The 18,061-nt window shown below is 44.9% G+C and overlaps 1 protein-coding gene across 4 annotated transcripts in view; it reads right to left on the reverse strand.

The window, feature by feature from the left end:
- ASH2L (ASH2 like, histone lysine methyltransferase complex subunit) overlaps positions 1 to 6,578 on the reverse strand; it is a 32,102-nt gene extending 25,524 nt beyond the window's left edge. The window contains exons 1-3 of one of the 4 annotated variants that reach the window (XM_035726004.1): positions 4,200 to 6,578; positions 3,471 to 3,537; positions 3,212 to 3,357 (exon numbers count right to left, since the gene is read on the reverse strand). In XM_035726004.1, coding sequence (XP_035581897.1) covers positions 3,212 to 3,357; positions 3,471 to 3,537; positions 4,200 to 4,387 — 401 coding nt within the window. In that variant the 5' untranslated portion in view covers positions 4,388 to 6,578. The other 3 variants (XM_027597785.2, XM_027597787.2, XM_035726005.1) reach the window with 3 other exon arrangements.
- Positions 6,579 to 18,061: the final 11,483 nt, after the last annotated feature.

Consider the following 18,061-nt stretch of genomic DNA (forward strand, 5'->3'; position numbering starts at 1 on the left):
TTATTTACGGGCACCTGGGTGGCTCAGATGGTTAAGCATCTGCCTTCAGCTAGGGTCATGATTCCGGGGTCCTCGGATCGAGTCCCACATCGGGCTCCCTGCTCAGCGGGGAGCCTGCTTCTCCCTCTGCTCTCTCCCTCTCACGAATAAATAATAAAATCTTAAAAAGAAAAAAAAAGGTTTTATTTCTCAGAGACAGTGTGTGCATGCACGCACAAGCAGGGAGAGCTGCAGGCAGAGGGAGAAGCAGTCTCTCCGCTGAGCAAGGAGCCCAATGCAGGACTCAATCCCAGGATCCTGGGAACATGAGCTGAGCTAAAGACAGACACTTAACCAACTGAGCCACCTAGGTATCCCTACCTGGGTTTTTCTGTTACAAAAATTTAATAAGACATTATCTACCATAGCAGGTAATTCAGCACCAGGAAGGGTCTCACTGGGACCTTATCCAAGCTATTTTATTATAGTATTTGAGCACCTAAAAAAAGTATGCCAGGCCAGTTGTGGAAGAAGGCAAAGCAGCCTCTTTAAATATATTTATATTTAAATATTTGTATGTAAATTATATTTAAATACAGTTTTATAAATGTACATAAATTATATCTAAATACTTAAATATTTATTGAAAATGCCAATAACACTGTTGGAAAGGGCAAACAGACACTATGACAAGATTAATTAAAATTGTAAATAATTGTGGCGCCTGGGTGACTCAGTAGGTTGGGCGTCCAACTCTTGATTTTGGCTCAGGTCCTGATCTCGGGGTCGGGGGATCAAGCCCTGCATTGGGCTCCATGCTGAGTGCAGAGTCTGCTTGAGATTCTCTCCCCTCCACCCTCTCCCTCAGTCCCTCCCCACTGCTCTCTCTACAATAAATAAATAAAATGTACATCATTATTCAGGAAAACACGTAAGTCACAAACATTACTTGTCTCATCACCAAAGGAATTCTACAGATAATTAGTCTATAAGAGTTTTAAGGATCCAAGTAGCAACTTCACACTTAAGAGTTAGAAAAGATTTTTGGGAGGACATAAGTTATGAACTGGATTTGGGAAGATGAGTCGGTTTTCTTTTCTCTACATGAACTATGTATAGAGATGAGAAAGGGCCAACTAGGGGGCAGAGGGGCAAACTGCTGTAAACAAATTTGTCCCAGAGAGGGGATATGTCAGGGATATGGTTTAAAAAAAAAAAAAAAAAAAAAAGTAAGGCTTGAAAGGTAAGAAGTGCAAGGAGCCAGGTAGAGTTGGATTTTTTCTGTGGATAATGGGAACTCCTTGAAGGAGATGTGACATGGTTAAAATTCTAAGTTTCATGACAGGATGGGTCTGAAGGAAGAGATTAGAAAAAGCAAACGTATGTAAGATGCTTTTTTGGCCGTTCCAGAAGGTAAAGAAGGCCTCGGCCTCACCTAGGGTGAAATTAATAAACGGAAAGGACAAGACTGTACAAAGAAGAGAAAAAACCGGTAAAGCTTGGTGACTAACGGGGGGGGGGGGCAGAAGCGAAAGGATTCTAACTACTAAGGATGCTTGTATCACAAAGATGAAATCTTCTAAAAGGGGAGTTTGGGGGCAAGAGAAGACTTGTCTGTTTAGTGGCAGAGAGAAAGATGCCAATGGAGGGAGAGATTAAAAAAATGGTGGATGCTGAGGATATAACTGAGGGAACCAATGCACTGGAGAAGGAGGTGCGGTGGAGACTTCACCCAACGACTGGAAAAGTAGAGTACAGGGTGACCTTAGTCTTAAGGATAAAGTAACAGAAAAATACAAGACTGATTCAAGTTGTAAGAGAAGAAATCAAAATAAAAGCAGGGTTATCTTGGACTCAGCTGAAACTGGCTTAAGGTATCCTCAAAGAGAAGCTTCCCGAGTTGTGTCTATTGCCTCCATTCAATAAATTAAGAAACGTTCTTGTGAATGTTAAGATTGAATTCCCTTGCCTTTACCTTGCTCTTGAAACCTTCCTGTTCAACAGCCCGCTGTGATAAAATCACCTACAGAGAGCAAAGCCTCAAACTAGAGATATGCAGGCAGTTGTTACTTAATTCAAATACAATCAGGTGTTTACAGCAGCCTTTTTCCAACCCTGCTAGCTCACTTCCTCCCTCTCAGCTGTGAAAGATAATCTGTCCCACCTAGTTGGGCTTTAGGTGTAAGTTCTCAAATTCAGGTACAAACTGGTTCCTACCAAAACTCCAAACCGTGCTTTGATTCTTCCTTAGATCACCCCAAGTTATCTCTCCGGTAAATTTCCCAGGCTGTCTATCCAAATAAACTCTCCTTGGCCAAAGGCGCCCGATTTTAGGTCTTGTCTAAGTGACCAGCTTTGCTTATCTTGTATATTTTCCCTACAGATCCTTCTACTAAGATCAATTCTTTCTTCCAGATCCTTCAGTATTTTTTTTCTTTTTTAAACATTCTACCAGTCACATGTTAATTAAACATTAGCATGTCTAAAACCCACTATAACTTTTTAACTAGAAAGCATAAATTATAAAGGAAGGTATTTCTTTGCAAACCCACCCAATGAGGAAGAATTTCAGAATTAATAATGCAGTCTTGAAACAATCTAAATTTACTTGCTAGTATGGACCATAAGGACCACCACAGAGAGCCAGCAGTATAATTATTTCCATAGACAGTGAGTCAGTATCGAGCACTTGCTGTTGACTGAATCCCTACAATAAAGGAAAAAGCCTTTTATTCTCAATCAATCATAAAATGATTTTGATTAGAAGAGGAAGATTGGAAATATGCTGAGGAGTGAACACAGGATACGTAAAAGGAGTGAGTTAGAAGCCAAAAGGAAAAAGAATGGCTCAAGCCTGAAGAGGCACTGGTCATCTCAAATTTTTCACAGCAGGGTTTGTCTACCATAGACACCAACCCTTACCCCCAAATCCATAACACCCAATACAACATTTAAGTGATACTGTCCCATATTTGTTTATATATATATAGTGCTTCATAACGGCAGTTTTGTGTCCCAACCAGACTGTAAGCTCAAAACAAGCTCAAGAGGTAGAAAACACGCTCAGCTTATTAAACAACTTCTGATTCAAATCCTACTACTCACTGAACAGGGGTTAGAAGACACAGGAAATAATATGCTTTTATATTTGCCCACAAACTATTATTCAGCTGTTGAATATGTTGAGATTTATTTTACAAGGCAGTTTTTACAGACTACAAAAAATACTCACGAGGTATCTATGCCAAAGGTGTCAGCTGTGAACCATTTCGTACATATCCCACACTGCAGCTCTACCTCTCCCAACTGTCGGCCATTCTCTTCATCCACCGATCCAGCCTGAGTATCCATCACTTCTGAAGTATCCCCAGCACCTTCCTGTGTCCACAGAGCAATTAGAAAAGCAAGTCAGTTGACCCAACTGTATTTCTGACTCACTTAAAAGTTTAAAACCTATTTTGCCTTGCATACATCCAAAAAGAAATACTTACTAGTGTATCTTTTCCATTAGAGGATTCTGTCTCCAAACCACCACCTACGTCGACTGAATTTGCATCCCTACAAGATAATGGAAGCACTCAGTAAGAATTTTCAAGAGAAACAAACCTCAAAATGCCTATGCCCAAAGATAATGATCAAAGTCCAGCTGAACTTCACACTCCTACAGCTTTTTCAACTAAGCCTGTTCTCAGCCTGGATGCCCCGGGTTAGGAAGAACATGGCCTAGACAGACGCAGGCCCATAGGGCACAGGAAAGCCTAATCGGCCCTTACAGACAAAACTACATGGGGATGGAATTGGTCCCGGGGAAGGTTCGCAGGGATGCAGCTCTCCCACTGTTTTCAGAGGAACCGTTACTTCTTCCAGTCCGGCAATGCAAAGTGGTTTCTTCTGTGGGATATCTGAGGAGTGTCTGCTACGAGAGAGAGCTTCGAGCCCCCTGTTAGGATGCAAAAGCAGGAGAGAGAACAAGAACCTTGACTCTCACAGACCGCGAAAGGTGCGGAAAGGGGCGTAGTTTCAGATACAGTTCAGAGGGGAGGGCCAAGGGGACGGGCCAAGCGGCGGGCGGGACTACAGTCCTGGAGGGGGCAGGGCGAGTCGTTGGCTGCAGGGCCTAGGTTCGGAGGGGGCGGGCAGGAGGGTTCCCGGGAGCCGCGGGATTCCAAGAGCGGAGGGCCTCCCTTCCTGTGTCCTCCTCGGGCTACAGGACGTCTTACCCGCTTTCTGCCTCTCCAGAACCGGGTTCCGCTGCTGGAGCAACAGATGTCCCCTCTCCAGCCGGGGCAGTTGCCACCGCTACCACCGGTTTTGTCTCCCCTTCTTCCGCCGCTGTTGCATTTGCGGCCGCGGCTGGGCCGGGTCCTGCATCCACTCCGGGTCCGGGTCCGGTTCCCGCCGCCGCCATCACTGCCGCCTCCCAGAGTTCTCGCGAGAATACTATCTCCGTCTCGCGTGAGTTGCTGCCTGGCTTTGTAATCTTCAAACAGTAAAGGCCCTTGATGGGTCCGCAGCCTGCCTGAGGAACGGGCACTCCCAGCCCACTTTAAGGTGGGGCGGGCAGGCCGAGGCGGGCGGGGTCTCTGAGTTTGGACTGCTCCGGGTGAAGGCGTTGGAGGCAAGAATACTAGTTGGCTTTTCTCTAGGACTTACTGCATTTCAGGGCTGGACACTGGAAATCACCGCGCAGTCGAGGCGCCTTGAGAGCGCTGGGTGCCTACGGACTCTGAAGGTTGTGCTGTGCAGCAAACATTCCTCACCGTGAAATGTGGAAAACGTCTACAAACGCTAGCTAGCACTCACTGCCCCGCCCCAGAAGCAGGTCGCTCTACAGCCCTCGAGATCTGCCACTTGGAGCACGTTTTCAAGTGGCCGTCTAGCCTAGACTGTGAATCCAGAGCCCCAGCTACACAGGGCGAGGCGGAGAGGGGATATGGATGGAATATCCAGGTGGTAGAGGTAAGCAGCAGTGTGTGTTCTGGAAGCTGCAAGCCGCTTAATATTGTAAGAGAAAGAAAATGGAGCCCAAATTAGGAAGCCAAGTTGCTAGAGGACTTACTGGTTGAAAGATTTGCCTTGGAGAAAGGAACAGGTATCGACAAAAGGTAAGAACTCGAGGAATTAACGGCAGTATTGGTAGGTGAAATCACTGGAGTAGAATCATTTAGAGCCATGTCTTCAAACTCGAGAATACTAACCTCATGAAGTATTCAGACCAGGACAGTTTTCAGGAAATCAATGTGTACATCCTCGTTTTTCCAAAGTTGCCTAAGGACACACTTTTCTCCCATTTTACAAAAGAAGGGCATACCTCTCTCCAATCCTGAATCAGATCTATGATGTACTGCCTGAGGGTGTACAAACCTATGGGATTCCAGACACAAGAACACTTGGAAATATGTAGGTATTTGGATTTTGCAATTGGTTCCCAAGTATTTGCTTTCAACAAAATTGAAGGAGGACATAATTGAGTTACCAGCTGAGAGATTATTTTAAAAATTGTTGGTGATAAAGTCTAAAAGTAATGGGTGAAACTTTAAGAAGAAACAATACTTTCACAGACTCAAGGTATCTCCCCCCAAATATTTAATAGTTATAGTGGCGGTTTTAACATATGGCCACAAAATCTGTGATACTGCTTCCTCCAGGAGGTAGAGCTTGAATCCCACTTCTTGAGTGTGTGGGCTGGACTTACTTCTAAACAATAAAATGTGAAAAAGGAAAACAGTAATTTTTACAGTGAAAAAACTGACAGACTCCACCTTAGCTAAGTGGTCAAGGTTAACACCCCAGTAATAAATCAGGTTGATATCATTTGCCCCCTGATATGATGCAATGAGAAAGACTTCATTTCTGGAATTCTTCCCCCAAAATTCATAACCCCAGTCTAATCAAGAGGAAACAGTCAAATCCAAATTGAGACATTCTAGAAAATAACTGATAAGTACACTTCAAAACGGTCAACATCATGAAAGACAAGAAAAGACTGAGAAACTCTGGAGACAAGGAGATCACAACTAAATGCAGTGTGGTATCCTGGATTAGATCCTGGAACAGAGAAGGGATATTAGTGGAGAAACTGGTGAAATTAACAATGTCTGTAGTTAATACTCTTACAGCAATGTTAATTTCTAATTTCTGATCAATGTACTGTGCTTTAAGATGTCAACATCAGGGGAAGCTGGATCAAGGCTATATGGGGGAACTCTGAACTATCTGTGATTCTTCTGTAAATCTAAAGTAATTGAAAATTTAAATTAAAAAAATTGATGGTAGATCACAATGTGATTTGGCATAGAACTTTGAAGGAGTTTAAAGAATTGTATTCAGCAGATTCAATAAATCCTAGATGGGAATCTGCTTATTTATGTAAACAAAGATTATCAGCTCTTACATGTATAAAAGACGAAAAATAGGATTAGTATTGATGCTAAACCTGTCTCATTCTAGCAATGGTGATATTCATCCATGGATGGGATTGAAAGAAATAAATTCTCAGTCTCATTAAGAGTTACATCTCCAATAAAATTCTAATTTTGATGTTTGATTATCAAAATTTATGCATTTATTTGATCAATTGAATTCTATGCAATAAAGAAGATTTTGACACTAGAGCCTTGTGGTCACGGGAAGTTTTTAAAATGGTAATTTCGACTTATACATATATGTATTTTTAAAATATTTTACTTTATTTTTAAGATTTATTTATTTGAGAGAGAGAGAGAGCAAGGGGAGGGAGAGGGAGAAAGAGAGAAGCAGACTCTCCGCTGAGGGCAGAGCCAATGAGGGGCTGGATCTCATGACCCTGAGATCAGGACCTGAGCTAAAATCAAGAGTCTGGAGGCTTAACCGACTGAGCCACCCAGGCACCCCTTAAAAATTTTATTTTCAAGTAATTTCCACACCTAACATGGGGCTCAATTCACAACCCCAAGATCAAGAGTTGCATGCTCTACCAATTGAGCCAGGCAGGTGCCCCATCAACTTTACTTCAGAGAAGTATTATAAACTTTCTAGTATAAAAATAGATATTTACACATAGTATTACCTGTATATTATGTATCTCTATATATGTTACATTTTATCTTATGAGTGAAAAAGAACAATTCGGAGTTTTTTTTAAGATTTTACTTACTAAAAAAAAAAAAAAAAAGATTTTACTTACTGGGGCACCTGGGTGGCTCAGTTGGTTAAGCGACTGCCTTCAGCTCAGGTCATGATCCTGGAGTCCCGGGATCGAGTCCCACGTCAGGCTTCCTGCTCAGCAGGGAGTCTGCTTCTCCCTCTGACCCTCTTCCCTCTCGTGCTTTCCATCTCTCATTCTCTCTCTCTCTGAAATAAATAAATAAAATCTTAAAAAAAAAAAGATTTTACTTACTTACTTGGGGGAGGGGTAGGCAGAGGGAGAAGCAGGCTCCCTAATCAACTGAACCACTGAGGGAGGCATCCCAGTTGTTTGGGTTTTTTTTTTTAAAGACTTTATTTGTCAGAGAGAACACAAGCAAGGGGAGTGCAGGGCAGGCAGAGGAAGAAGCAGGCTCCCTGCTGAGCAAGGAGCCCGATGTGGGACTCAATCCTAGGACCCCGAGATCATGACCTGACCCTAAGTCAGATGCTTAACAGACTGAGCCACCCAGGCGCCCCCAATTCTGAGTTGAGAGAGGAAATGAGATGTAAAATTTCCAACTATTAAAACTTGTTCATATATCTTTTGAATGGATGATGGCAGGTGTCAAATTGCTACAGTGGAAATTTCTTTTTAGTTTTATTTAACAATGCTAATGTTTGCAATCCACCTGAAATCCTCTGCAGGTAATTAAACTTACAATGATAAATTCATGCAAACAAAATCATGCAAACAAAATTTTGAAGACCACTAATTTAGAACAGTGTCTTTCAAATGTTCAACCACAACTCACATGATACGTTTTGCCGTGTGACCCAGTATACACATTATTTACAATTAAAAGATTCATGAAACAATCTGCACTCTGTAATATCTTTTTTTTTTAATGCCAGCAGTGACACATTGGATTGATTTGACAGCTTCAGAGACTCATGTAACATATTTGAAATAGTCCCTAAACAAATGTTTGGCTGTAAAGGTGAGAGAACAATTGAATGATAGCTGGAAGGGAATGCAGGGTGAGGGGATGGAGCTAATGACACACTTTTATTCATCAGTAGGGAGCCAGAGGTTGAAAATATAGGAGAGGTGGTGGTTGATGGAGCAGCTTTGTAAAGACACTGGGTCAAAGAGCTGAGGCAGCTGGCCAACAGAGAAGTTAGGCTTGATGGCAAGGAGAGAATCCATTCATCTGAGACAGGAAGAAATCCGGAGGGTGGAAATACGGACGTGGCTTGTAATTAGGACTAGGGCACCACAAGACAGTACAGGGGGCTGACAGCCTCGCTGAGCTCTGAGCCTTCACAGCTGTGGTGATTTCAGTTCATATCTTCCAGTTCCTGCAACAGCACTCGGCTATATGACAGCGGAAATGAAACAGTCTGAGTTTTCAGTTTTGCCAGGCACATTAAGGGCCAGGAGAAAAGGCAATCAAAGATGATAGCCAGAAAGCAGTTCAGATGATTAACCGTGACACCAGAGGAAGCGGGAAAACAGGGAATTCAGCGTCCAGAAGTCCAGATGAGAAGGCAGGAACTGGAATGGGGAGAGTTTGAAGTCAGAGAATATTTGAGTTTCAAAATTTTAGGAGAATTCAGAGCACCTGGGTGGCTCAGTTAAGCGTCTGCCTTCGGCTCAGGTCATGATCGCAGGGTCCTGGCATCGAACCCCACATCAGACTCCTTGCTCAGTGGGGAGTCTGCTTCTCCCTTTCCCTCTGCCCTCCCCCTGGCTTGTGCTCTCTCTCTCTCTCTTTCTCGCTCACTCTCTCTCAAATAAAAGATTTAGGAGAATTCCAGAGCCAGCTCACCTGTGGGTAAAAATGGGTGAGGCTCAGGTGGAACCAGACCTAATTTCTAGAATTGGAAAGCAAGGCATCCCCCACACTGAGCAGCTGCTCAAGATAAAGGTTAACAGATCACTAATAGCACCGGGTTAGAAATTTAGGATGGATAAATGGGAGAAACTTCACATTTTTAGAAGCTCTCCTTGTCCACCGCAGGGAACTCCCCCAGCTTGCCAGAAAGCTGTCTCCATCTGCTTGCTGGAGGGTGTATTCGCCTGGCCCTGGTGAAAATATGGAGCCCATTCTCTCATCCTCAAACACAGTATTCAGAATGCTCACAATTGTTATTTTTGAGCAGTGGGTTGATAAAGACTGCCTCTTATTCTCTCCGTTTTCCAAGTGTTTGACAGTGTACAAGTGTTGCTCAAATCAGAAGTAAATAAAGGCTTAAAAAAAAAAAAAGACTCGTCTCCTTCCTCATTTTTCTCCAGATCTGTCTGGAGATTTGTCCCTTTTCAGTTGTGCCTCCCTCCGGCCTATTGTAGTTGTTCACCTCATTAGGATTACCACACCTAAATCTTCCAGGTTCAGGGTTTCCTACTCCAGTTCAGCCCGGCCAGTCGTTTGACACCTCTGTAGCACTGCATCTCTCCTTAGCAAGCTACTTAACTGCCTTTCAGAGAAAACGCAGACTCAGCTCCGTGTTCAAGAGTGCCCAGCCAATGAGCTCCAGCCCTGTTGGAACCCACCATCCTCAGGGTACCCCATCCCATCTTCAGATCTCTAGGGTCCTGCTTGCCTCCATTTGGATTGCCCCCCACCTCCTTGTATCCGTGTGCATTACATCAAGGGTGTCTGGGTTGCTCAGTTGGGTTAAGTGTCTGCCTTAGCCAGGGTCCTGGGAACCCAGCCCCACATCATTGGGCTCCCTGCTCATTGGGGAGCCTGCTTCTCCCTCTCCCTATGCCCCTCCCCCACTCATGCTCCCTCACGCATGCTCTCTCTCTCTCTCAAATAAATAAAATCTTTAAGAGGAAAAAAAAAGACTCACAGCTAAGTTATTACCCCCTGGAAAACTTGCTTCACGCAGTCTTTATGTGAGTGTATGTGATTCAGTAGTCCTCAGCTGCAAATTAGAATATTTTATTGTAGACCCAGTGTCCATAATCCTGGTTGGTTCACCTGTATGAGGTCAAGCACAGGTGATCATTTCATTTCTAACAAACCATGATGTCTTATGAATAATTGGCTCCTCTAAAATGTTCAAAAGCAATCAGCACCCCACTCTGCATGCAGTTCACGTTTGTTTGTTTGTTTGTTTTTTTTGCTCGAGCTGCTCCCTGTGGCTTGAACAGCAAATGTTAAAAACCAAGTTTCAAAACAGTATTGTTTCACCCATGGGAGTTAATTATTTTGGATAAATAGGGCACCTGGCTGGCTGTTAATAGAACATGCGACTCAATCTTAGGGTTGTAAATTCGAGTCTCATGATGGGTGTAGAGATTACTTAAAAATAAAATCTTAAATAAAAGAAGTAATTATTTTGACTGATGGATCTTCTGGATTCGAGAATAAAAAGAGTGTAAAGGAAAAAACAGTATTGGGGCTCCTGGCTGGCTCAGTCAGAACATGAGACTCTTGATCTTGGGGTTGTGGGTTCGAGCACCACATTGGGTGTAGAGATTATTTAAACAAACTTTAAAAGGGGGGGGCACCTGGGTGGCTCAGTTGGTTGAGCATCTGCCTTCAGCTCAGGTTATGATGCCAGGGTCCCGGGATCGAGCCCCACGTCAGGCTCCCCTGCTCCGCAGGGAGCAGGGAAGCCTGATTCTCCCTCTCCCACTCCCCCTGCTTGTGTTCCCTCCCTCGCTGTGTCTCTGTCAAATAAATAAAATCTTTAAAAATAAAAAAAAACTATGTTGTGATCCCACTTTTGTAAGTTTGTTAGTATACACAAAAAAATAAATCTGGATTATAGCTTTTATCAGTGGTTATCTCTGAGGGAATGCAGGTGATTACACAGACTTTCTGTAATATACTTCTGTAGTATCTTAGATTTTTCTATGAATTGGATTTGTAATCAGAAAAGGTGAACACGGGCTCCTGGGTGGCTCAGTCCGTTAAGCGTCTGCCTTCGGCTCAGGTCATGACCCCAGAGACCTGGGATCAGTCTAGATCAGGCTCTCTGCTCAGCAGGGAGTCTGCTTCCCCTTTCACTCTCCCTCTGTGCTCTTTCTCTCTCAAATAAATAAAATCCTTAAAAAAGAAAAAGTGAACACATTTTTAAGAACTTTACACATATATGAACTAAACCACACAAAGTAATTTCCCCAGGATAAGTGTTGAAGTGAACTAACCTACTTCTATCATCTTTTAAGCCGAAAAATGATGTTCCAGACCCTTAAGGAACTGAAGATTTTCTTCTCATTTAAAAACAAAACCAGGACATATATGAGCCGGTTTCTAATTGTTGCTGGATTACTTCCCAGAAACTTACCCAAGCTGTGTCCATTTTGTCTCTCCACCAAGCAGCCACACTAACTTCTTGCATGAGTATTTTCTTGCTGTTCTGAGAATGAAGCTTTCCAGAAAGCTCTACAACTTAAAAACCTAGTTCCAAACCTTCCTCCTCCTAAGAGTCAGTTTTAACAAAATAGTGGCATCGAGCAGTACTTTGCAGATGCTGAAAAGTCTGGGGGTGGGGCCTGAGATTCTTGCATTTCTAACGAGCTCCCAGGTGGTGGCAAGGATGCTAGTCTGAGGATCATGCTTTGAGTGGCAGGGAGTAGAGTATTTCTAACCCTATTTCACCTCCCCACTAGCTTCTCTCACGTGATCCCTTGCAACAGGGCTTTGTGTACAGCTGGTAATAACTAACCATGCTTAGCGAGTAGCTAACATAGCAGAATAATTCCGAACAGTAATGGATTTCCCGTCTTTCCTTTTCCCTCTTTAGTCTTATTGCCACAACCCCTCTCCCTTCCCACATAGTGCTTAACCCTAGCTATACATTAAAATCACCTGAGGAGCTTTAGAAAAAACAGGCAATGCCCCTTGGCCAATACAATTCAACCTTGTAAAGGAGGGATCCAGGTATTGATAGCTTTAAAAAAAAGCTTCCTATGTGGTTCTAATGTGCAACCAGGGTCGCCCTGTCCTTCATTGACTGAAGGAGCACTAGGGCAAGGTGAAACAGAGAGAGTCATCTGCGTTCCTTAGATGTCCAGAAAGGACTCATAACTAAGATACTTGGGATACATACTTCTACCCCCATGGGGTGTGCCATGACTGTGGGGTAAGTCTAGATAGACTGGGACTGAGCCTTGTAGAGATTTCGGTGCCCTTGTGTGGCACAGGGGAGACAGAATGACTCCCACACCCTCTAACCTGGCCCAGAAGTAGCAGAGGGGGCTGGGCTGCTGGAGCTGAAGAGGCCGGGCCTTCAATGCCCCAGCGGGCTCATCACTGAACACTGGATGGGGCAAGGGAAGGCTCAGTGGATGCCTTGGAGATGAGGCTTAGGTATACCACCCCCAAAAGAAATGTAAAGAGAATATAAAGAGAGATTATGTTGGATAATATAGTCCCATTCCTTGCTAACTTGAGTTGTGGACGAAGATTCACATCTGTAACACTGGCAAAGATTCAAGTGTTGGCCCTTCAGAAACACTGTATTTGTACTTTATATAGAGGGTTCTTGAATTACCAAGGGGCCTCCTGTCCCCAGGGGAGAGAACTTGTGGGGAAACAGCATGTCCCATCCCCATACTAGCCTTTGCCAAAAGTTTCTGGGCCCTTTCCGAAAAAAGAGCAGTGGGTCAGATGTCCAGGACTCTGTTCCCTGCTCCCCCCTCTCCCCATACCTCCAAATTTTTTATCTATAAAGCAAAAAAACCCAAAACCAAAACAAAAAATGTTGTATTTGTTGTAACTTCACCAAAAGATGATAACTGTGGTGGTGCATCTCAATGGAGCATTTATTTAGTCTCTGCCTGAGCTCTTGGTCCTTAATCTCTTGTGTATATAAACAGTTTAAACTAAACACTCCTGATTACTCCCAGTAACCAGGTATCTGAGTCCTAAAACCAGTGAAAAGGGTTTTATTCTTCCTTTCATTAGAAAAAAGTAAGCTCCACATGGGTGGGGATTTTTGTGTTTTGCTTACTGATGTATCCCACACACCTACAAACTGTGCCCCCCACACAAGAAGGCACTCGGGAAATATTTGTTGAATGAATGGAACTGTGTCTCCTGTGAAGGATCGTCCCACTGTGAGCCCAAAGGTACCAGCAGCGCCACTGGGCAAAAGTGGCCCAGAGGGGGGGCGCCTGGGTGGCTCAGTTGGTTAAGCGACTGCCGTCGGCTCAGGTCATGATCCTGGAGTCCCAGGATCGAGTCCCACATCGGGCTCCCTGCTCAGCAGGGAGTCTGCTTCTCCCTCTGACCCTCTTCCCTCTCGTGCTCTCTATCTCTCATTCTTTCTCTCAAATAAATAAATAAAATCTTAAAAAAAAAAGAATTAACAAAAAAGTGGCCCAGAGGGTTCAGCAAGGGAGTCCTCTGGAGTCTGAGGAGTTTGGGAACAAGTTGCTTTTTTATGCCCAAGCACATAAGGGCACCTACTGGCTGATTCTCCACTCTGGCCCTTGTAGTGGATGCAAGCTTGCTGTGATAGTTTGGACTAACAGAGCTGACATCCTCAGATTAGGTAGCTCAGTGGTTCTCAAAGTGTGGTCCCAGGACTAGCAGCATCAGAATCATCTGGGAACTTACTAGAGAACGCAAATTCTCACGCTCCACTCCAGACTTACTAAATCAGAAACTCTGGGGGTCCAGCCTAACAGTGTGTCTTAACAAGCTCTCCAGGTCATTCCAATGCCCTCTAAAGTTTGAGCATCGCTGATGTAGCGGGATGATGGGCAGGAGGATGAGCTAGAGGAGGACCAAGTGTTGAAAATTCAGGGCCTATTTTGAATGCTGGGAGAGGGGTGGTGGTGTGCATCCAAGCAAAAAGATGCTTCCTGCCCCCCTGCAGTTCCTCAGTGGTGAAGACTGTTTAGAATGCATGGGGTGGATAGGAGTTTCTGTGGTGAGAGTCCCTGTGGAATATTGGAGGCCAAAAAGATGGCCAGGGAAAGAGTGAACTTAAAATTTTCCCTTGTTCTAGAACTAGTAAGTTCTGACCAGACGTGGTCGGCAGTTGTTCTGTTGGAATTGCAGGGGATGAGGCATAGTCAGGAGCTCAGAGCATAAATGAAGGTGTATAGTACAAGAAACTGGAATAACTGGAAAGGTCAGGAGGACAGCAGTTATGAGAATTGAGGTGGGGCAATGAGAGTGAGCTTGCCTCATTCAGGAGTCCATGAAGACTCCTCGGGAGAGATAATGTTATGACCTCCTTTCTCTCCCTTCCTTGACAAAAGAAAGCTTCTGACTGACCCGCAAACTTTCATGCAGTTACTCATGCAGGGATTTATGTTTTCATGATGCAGACCCAAGAGCTAGGGCCCTCTGCTACCCACCCCTCACTGGATCCAAATACCCATCGGTCACATATATTTTGTGTAGCATCCATGCAAATGCTACACATAGCAGGTCAGCTGTTTTGAGGGGTCAGGATCAACAGCTCTTCCTTGGGCTGATAATGTCTTCCTGTTGGTGATGGCTTGTCTTCAACCCTGGAGGAACATGAAAGGAGCTGTCACATCTGAGATAAAGAAGAAAGAATTGGGAGTCTCCAGGAGGGAAAGAAGAGTCGGTGTTTGAAATTTCATTCTGGTTGGAGGTGCCAAATCCTGTCAATGGAGGGACTATTCACTGATGAGTGAGTGGCATTTCCAATTATATCTTGACTATAGCAAAAAAAAAAAAAAAAAAAAATGGTGTTGCCATCTTCTTCTTTTGTGGTTTGAGATCTCCCAAACCCAGGGTTAAATAGGGGGAGGTAATGAACCAAAACGCACACACATTACAAGGTGCCTACGTAAAAATTCTCTTTTGCCTCTAGGTCCCTTGTGCTGCAAAAAGCTGATCTGGTTTAGATGCCATCTATGACGGAAAGGAGAGAGGAAATCATGCAACTTTTCCCCCAAGTCAGTACCACTAGCGTAATTTGTCAGTGAATTGAGTAAGCCTGTAAGCCCGTTCAGCAGGTTTACAGAGCGTTTGAGTTCAATGCCACTATGTAGAACATCAGAGCTTTCTAGTATGTTGTAAATATCCCTTGTCTGAGTTAAGAGGCTCAGCTCAGAAGCCAGGAAACACAGCTCTGGATGGGCTTCTCGGTGGTTCTTGAAGTACTCAGGAGCTGAAACTGTCCCAGGGGTTGGGGGATGACCTGAGTGACAACGACATTTATATCCATGATTCCAGTGCAAATCTGAACCTATCCTGATAGAGCCTAAGGAAAGCATTTTTAACAGTTCATAGTCCTGTCCTTTTGGAAGGCAGTCTTGGTTCTCCCATGTTAGGGTGGAGTGACTCAGAACAATTTTATAGGCAACCTAACGGTGAACGTTCAAGTTGAGAAGCCATGGAAGAGTAAACTTTGTTCCTAGGTGGATAGCGCCACCTGGCTATAGTTGGTGAGCTGAGGTCTGAAGGCAGTACGGTGGCGTGCATGGCTCCGTTTGGCTGGCGGGAGTTGGGGGGAGGGTTGTCACTAGCTTGTCCCAAATGAGGTCTGAGCAGTGCATAGTGTTCTACGCTACCCCTGGTTCTAACCCCCGATACACCTCTGGTCACACTGTCTGGAAAACTTGTCCCTCAGTATACTTCTCAGAGAATGAGGGGCCAGTCGCATAATCTTAAGATTATGTGAAGAAGTGCGCTTAGGTCTACAATACCGGTGGCACCCCTCACTTTCCCTCACCTAACTGAATGGAACAGAGTAACGGAGATGTAGGCTTTCTTCCTTGTCTTAATGAACTCTTCCAGCAGGAGGCAGCACGAACTTGAGTATTGCAGCTGGAAACCTAAACCTCTCCTATAGAGAACCTGAGATTACGGAACAAATGACCGCTCAAAAGTCTTCCTTCAGAAACCAGCGCCCTGAGCTATGGCCTCTGAACAGCTCGGGGAAGGAGGGGTTCACTTCCAGTCTGGCCATGGAGTCCCCTCTCTCCCTACAGACTATTTGCCAAGTCATATTCTTTGGAATGTGTACATTCAAGAAAACCTAATCTTCAGGGGTTATACTTTCCCCCGATTAATCTGCCGTTTCCTCACCTTCTCATGTTGATTTAACCTGCTGCAGATGAGGAGGGAGGCCTTGTTCTAGTTATTTCCAGAAACAGAGGTATCTACTGCCTGTCACTGGGGAGCTGGCTCTTCCTTGCGGGATTCATGGTCCCATAGCAAGGGGCACGTGTCCTCTGCTTAGCAGGGCAGGGAGGGTTGGCTAAGTTCTGAACCTTATTTTGAGGAGGCCAGGTTTGTGATTTCAGCAATGAAAGCTGAGTATACAAGACAAGAATCCCGCAAAGCCTCAATCCCTAAATGTATGTTACCCCCGCGACGTCAGCACCTGGAAAGTAGAGCTTTGTTGTGCCCACTGCTCTGGTTTTTAAAGATTTTATTTATATGACAGAGAGGGGAGGGACAGAGAGAGAGAGAGAGAGAGGGCGCACAATCAGCGGGAGTGGGAGAGGGAGAGGCAGGCTCCCTTGCTGAGCAGGGAGCCCAACGCGGGGCTCAATCCCAGGACCTTGTCAAGACTTGAGCCAAAGGCAGGCAGACACTTAACCGAAGGTGCCTCAGGGTTGGTCTTTTATAGAAAGCTAACCAGGGAACTTAAATCCTTAACATCTCTATTGATAACACCTTCAATGGCTTACTTCCTTTTAGGGTGTGGTTCTTTGTTGGCCACAGGTGATTATCATAAAGACACCCACACCCACACCCACACGACCCACCCCGCACCCTGCACGCCTAGGAGAGGGTGGTCCTCCATCCCGAACATTCCTTGGTTTTCACCCTCATCCCCATCCCCTAATTCTGAACAATCCACTGAACATCCGAAGAACTGCCTGGTTCTAGTTACCTTCACCTGATTCACCTTAACATGTCTGGCACTGCCTTATACTTCCAACTGACATCCTAGTTGTCTAGGGCTCGGAATCTACAGAACCCAGACCTCAGTTCCAACCAGTGTGGTATAAAGAGCATGCATGGGCTTTGGAGCTGGACAGACAAGCTGGAATCCTAATTCTGACGCACAGCCACCACGGACGTAAGTAAAATGGGAATAAAACAACTACCTTAAAAAAAAAAAATCTACCTTGTTTTTGAGGCCATGAATAAGATTGTAGTAAAGCTCCAGGCATACAAAAGGCATTCAACCAATAGCTTTTTTCCCAATAATCTAATCTTAGGCTATCTAAATTTACCTTGTCCTACAAGAACACGCTGGAGCCTCACATGATACTCCTACGCACACTCCCGCAGTTTCCCCCACAGCCCACCCTGCCTTCACAATCTTCAACTGCTCAGGTCCAGCTTCACTCCACTTACAAGCACTTCACCATGCCTCCTCGGATTTTGTCCTCAGGTGGTGGGCTTGACATTCTGTATTGCCTCAAGGTCCAGCACCTTGCTGGGTATGCATAAGAGGCTTAGCAAAGTCTTGTTAAATCAGACTGAGGTTGGATTTAGCTGGAAAAGACCACTTGCGGGTCTATGCATGAACCCTGCCCCTCCAGAGGTACTGGTTTTCAAACCAAGGGATTTCTTGCTTGGCTGTGCCCTTGGGCCCTTCCTTGAGTCACGTCCATGGTGAATGTCTCACGAAAGGCCGCTGGTAGAAAGATGACCTTGTCTGGCTTCCTGGGAGTCTGAGGGATGCCCACAGCTGTGCCAACAGCAGCAAGGAGGTTGGAAAATCACTGGCGCTCAGGTCCCTACTGAACTCGTGCTCCCTGGGAACATTCCCCAAGGTTCTGGTTCCAGCCTTCTCGCTGTTTACTCGGTGCAACTGCTAACCCCGCGTTCCCATCCAACCTCTCTTCTGGGCTACCCAGCCCAGACACCTCCCACACGTCTCTCCTCCTTCCACCAAGTGCCATCAAGCCTCCTTTCCCAGGAGAGAGTATTGCAGACTCCACTGTCCTGATTCAGCCTCTTCATCCACACGCAGAAAACCCAACGGCTTTAACATTCCTCCAGCTACACTG

This window comes from Zalophus californianus, chromosome 2 (genome assembly GCF_009762305.2).
Source record: "Zalophus californianus isolate mZalCal1 chromosome 2, mZalCal1.pri.v2, whole genome shotgun sequence".
NCBI classification, from domain to species: Eukaryota; Metazoa; Chordata; class Mammalia; order Carnivora; family Otariidae; genus Zalophus; species Zalophus californianus.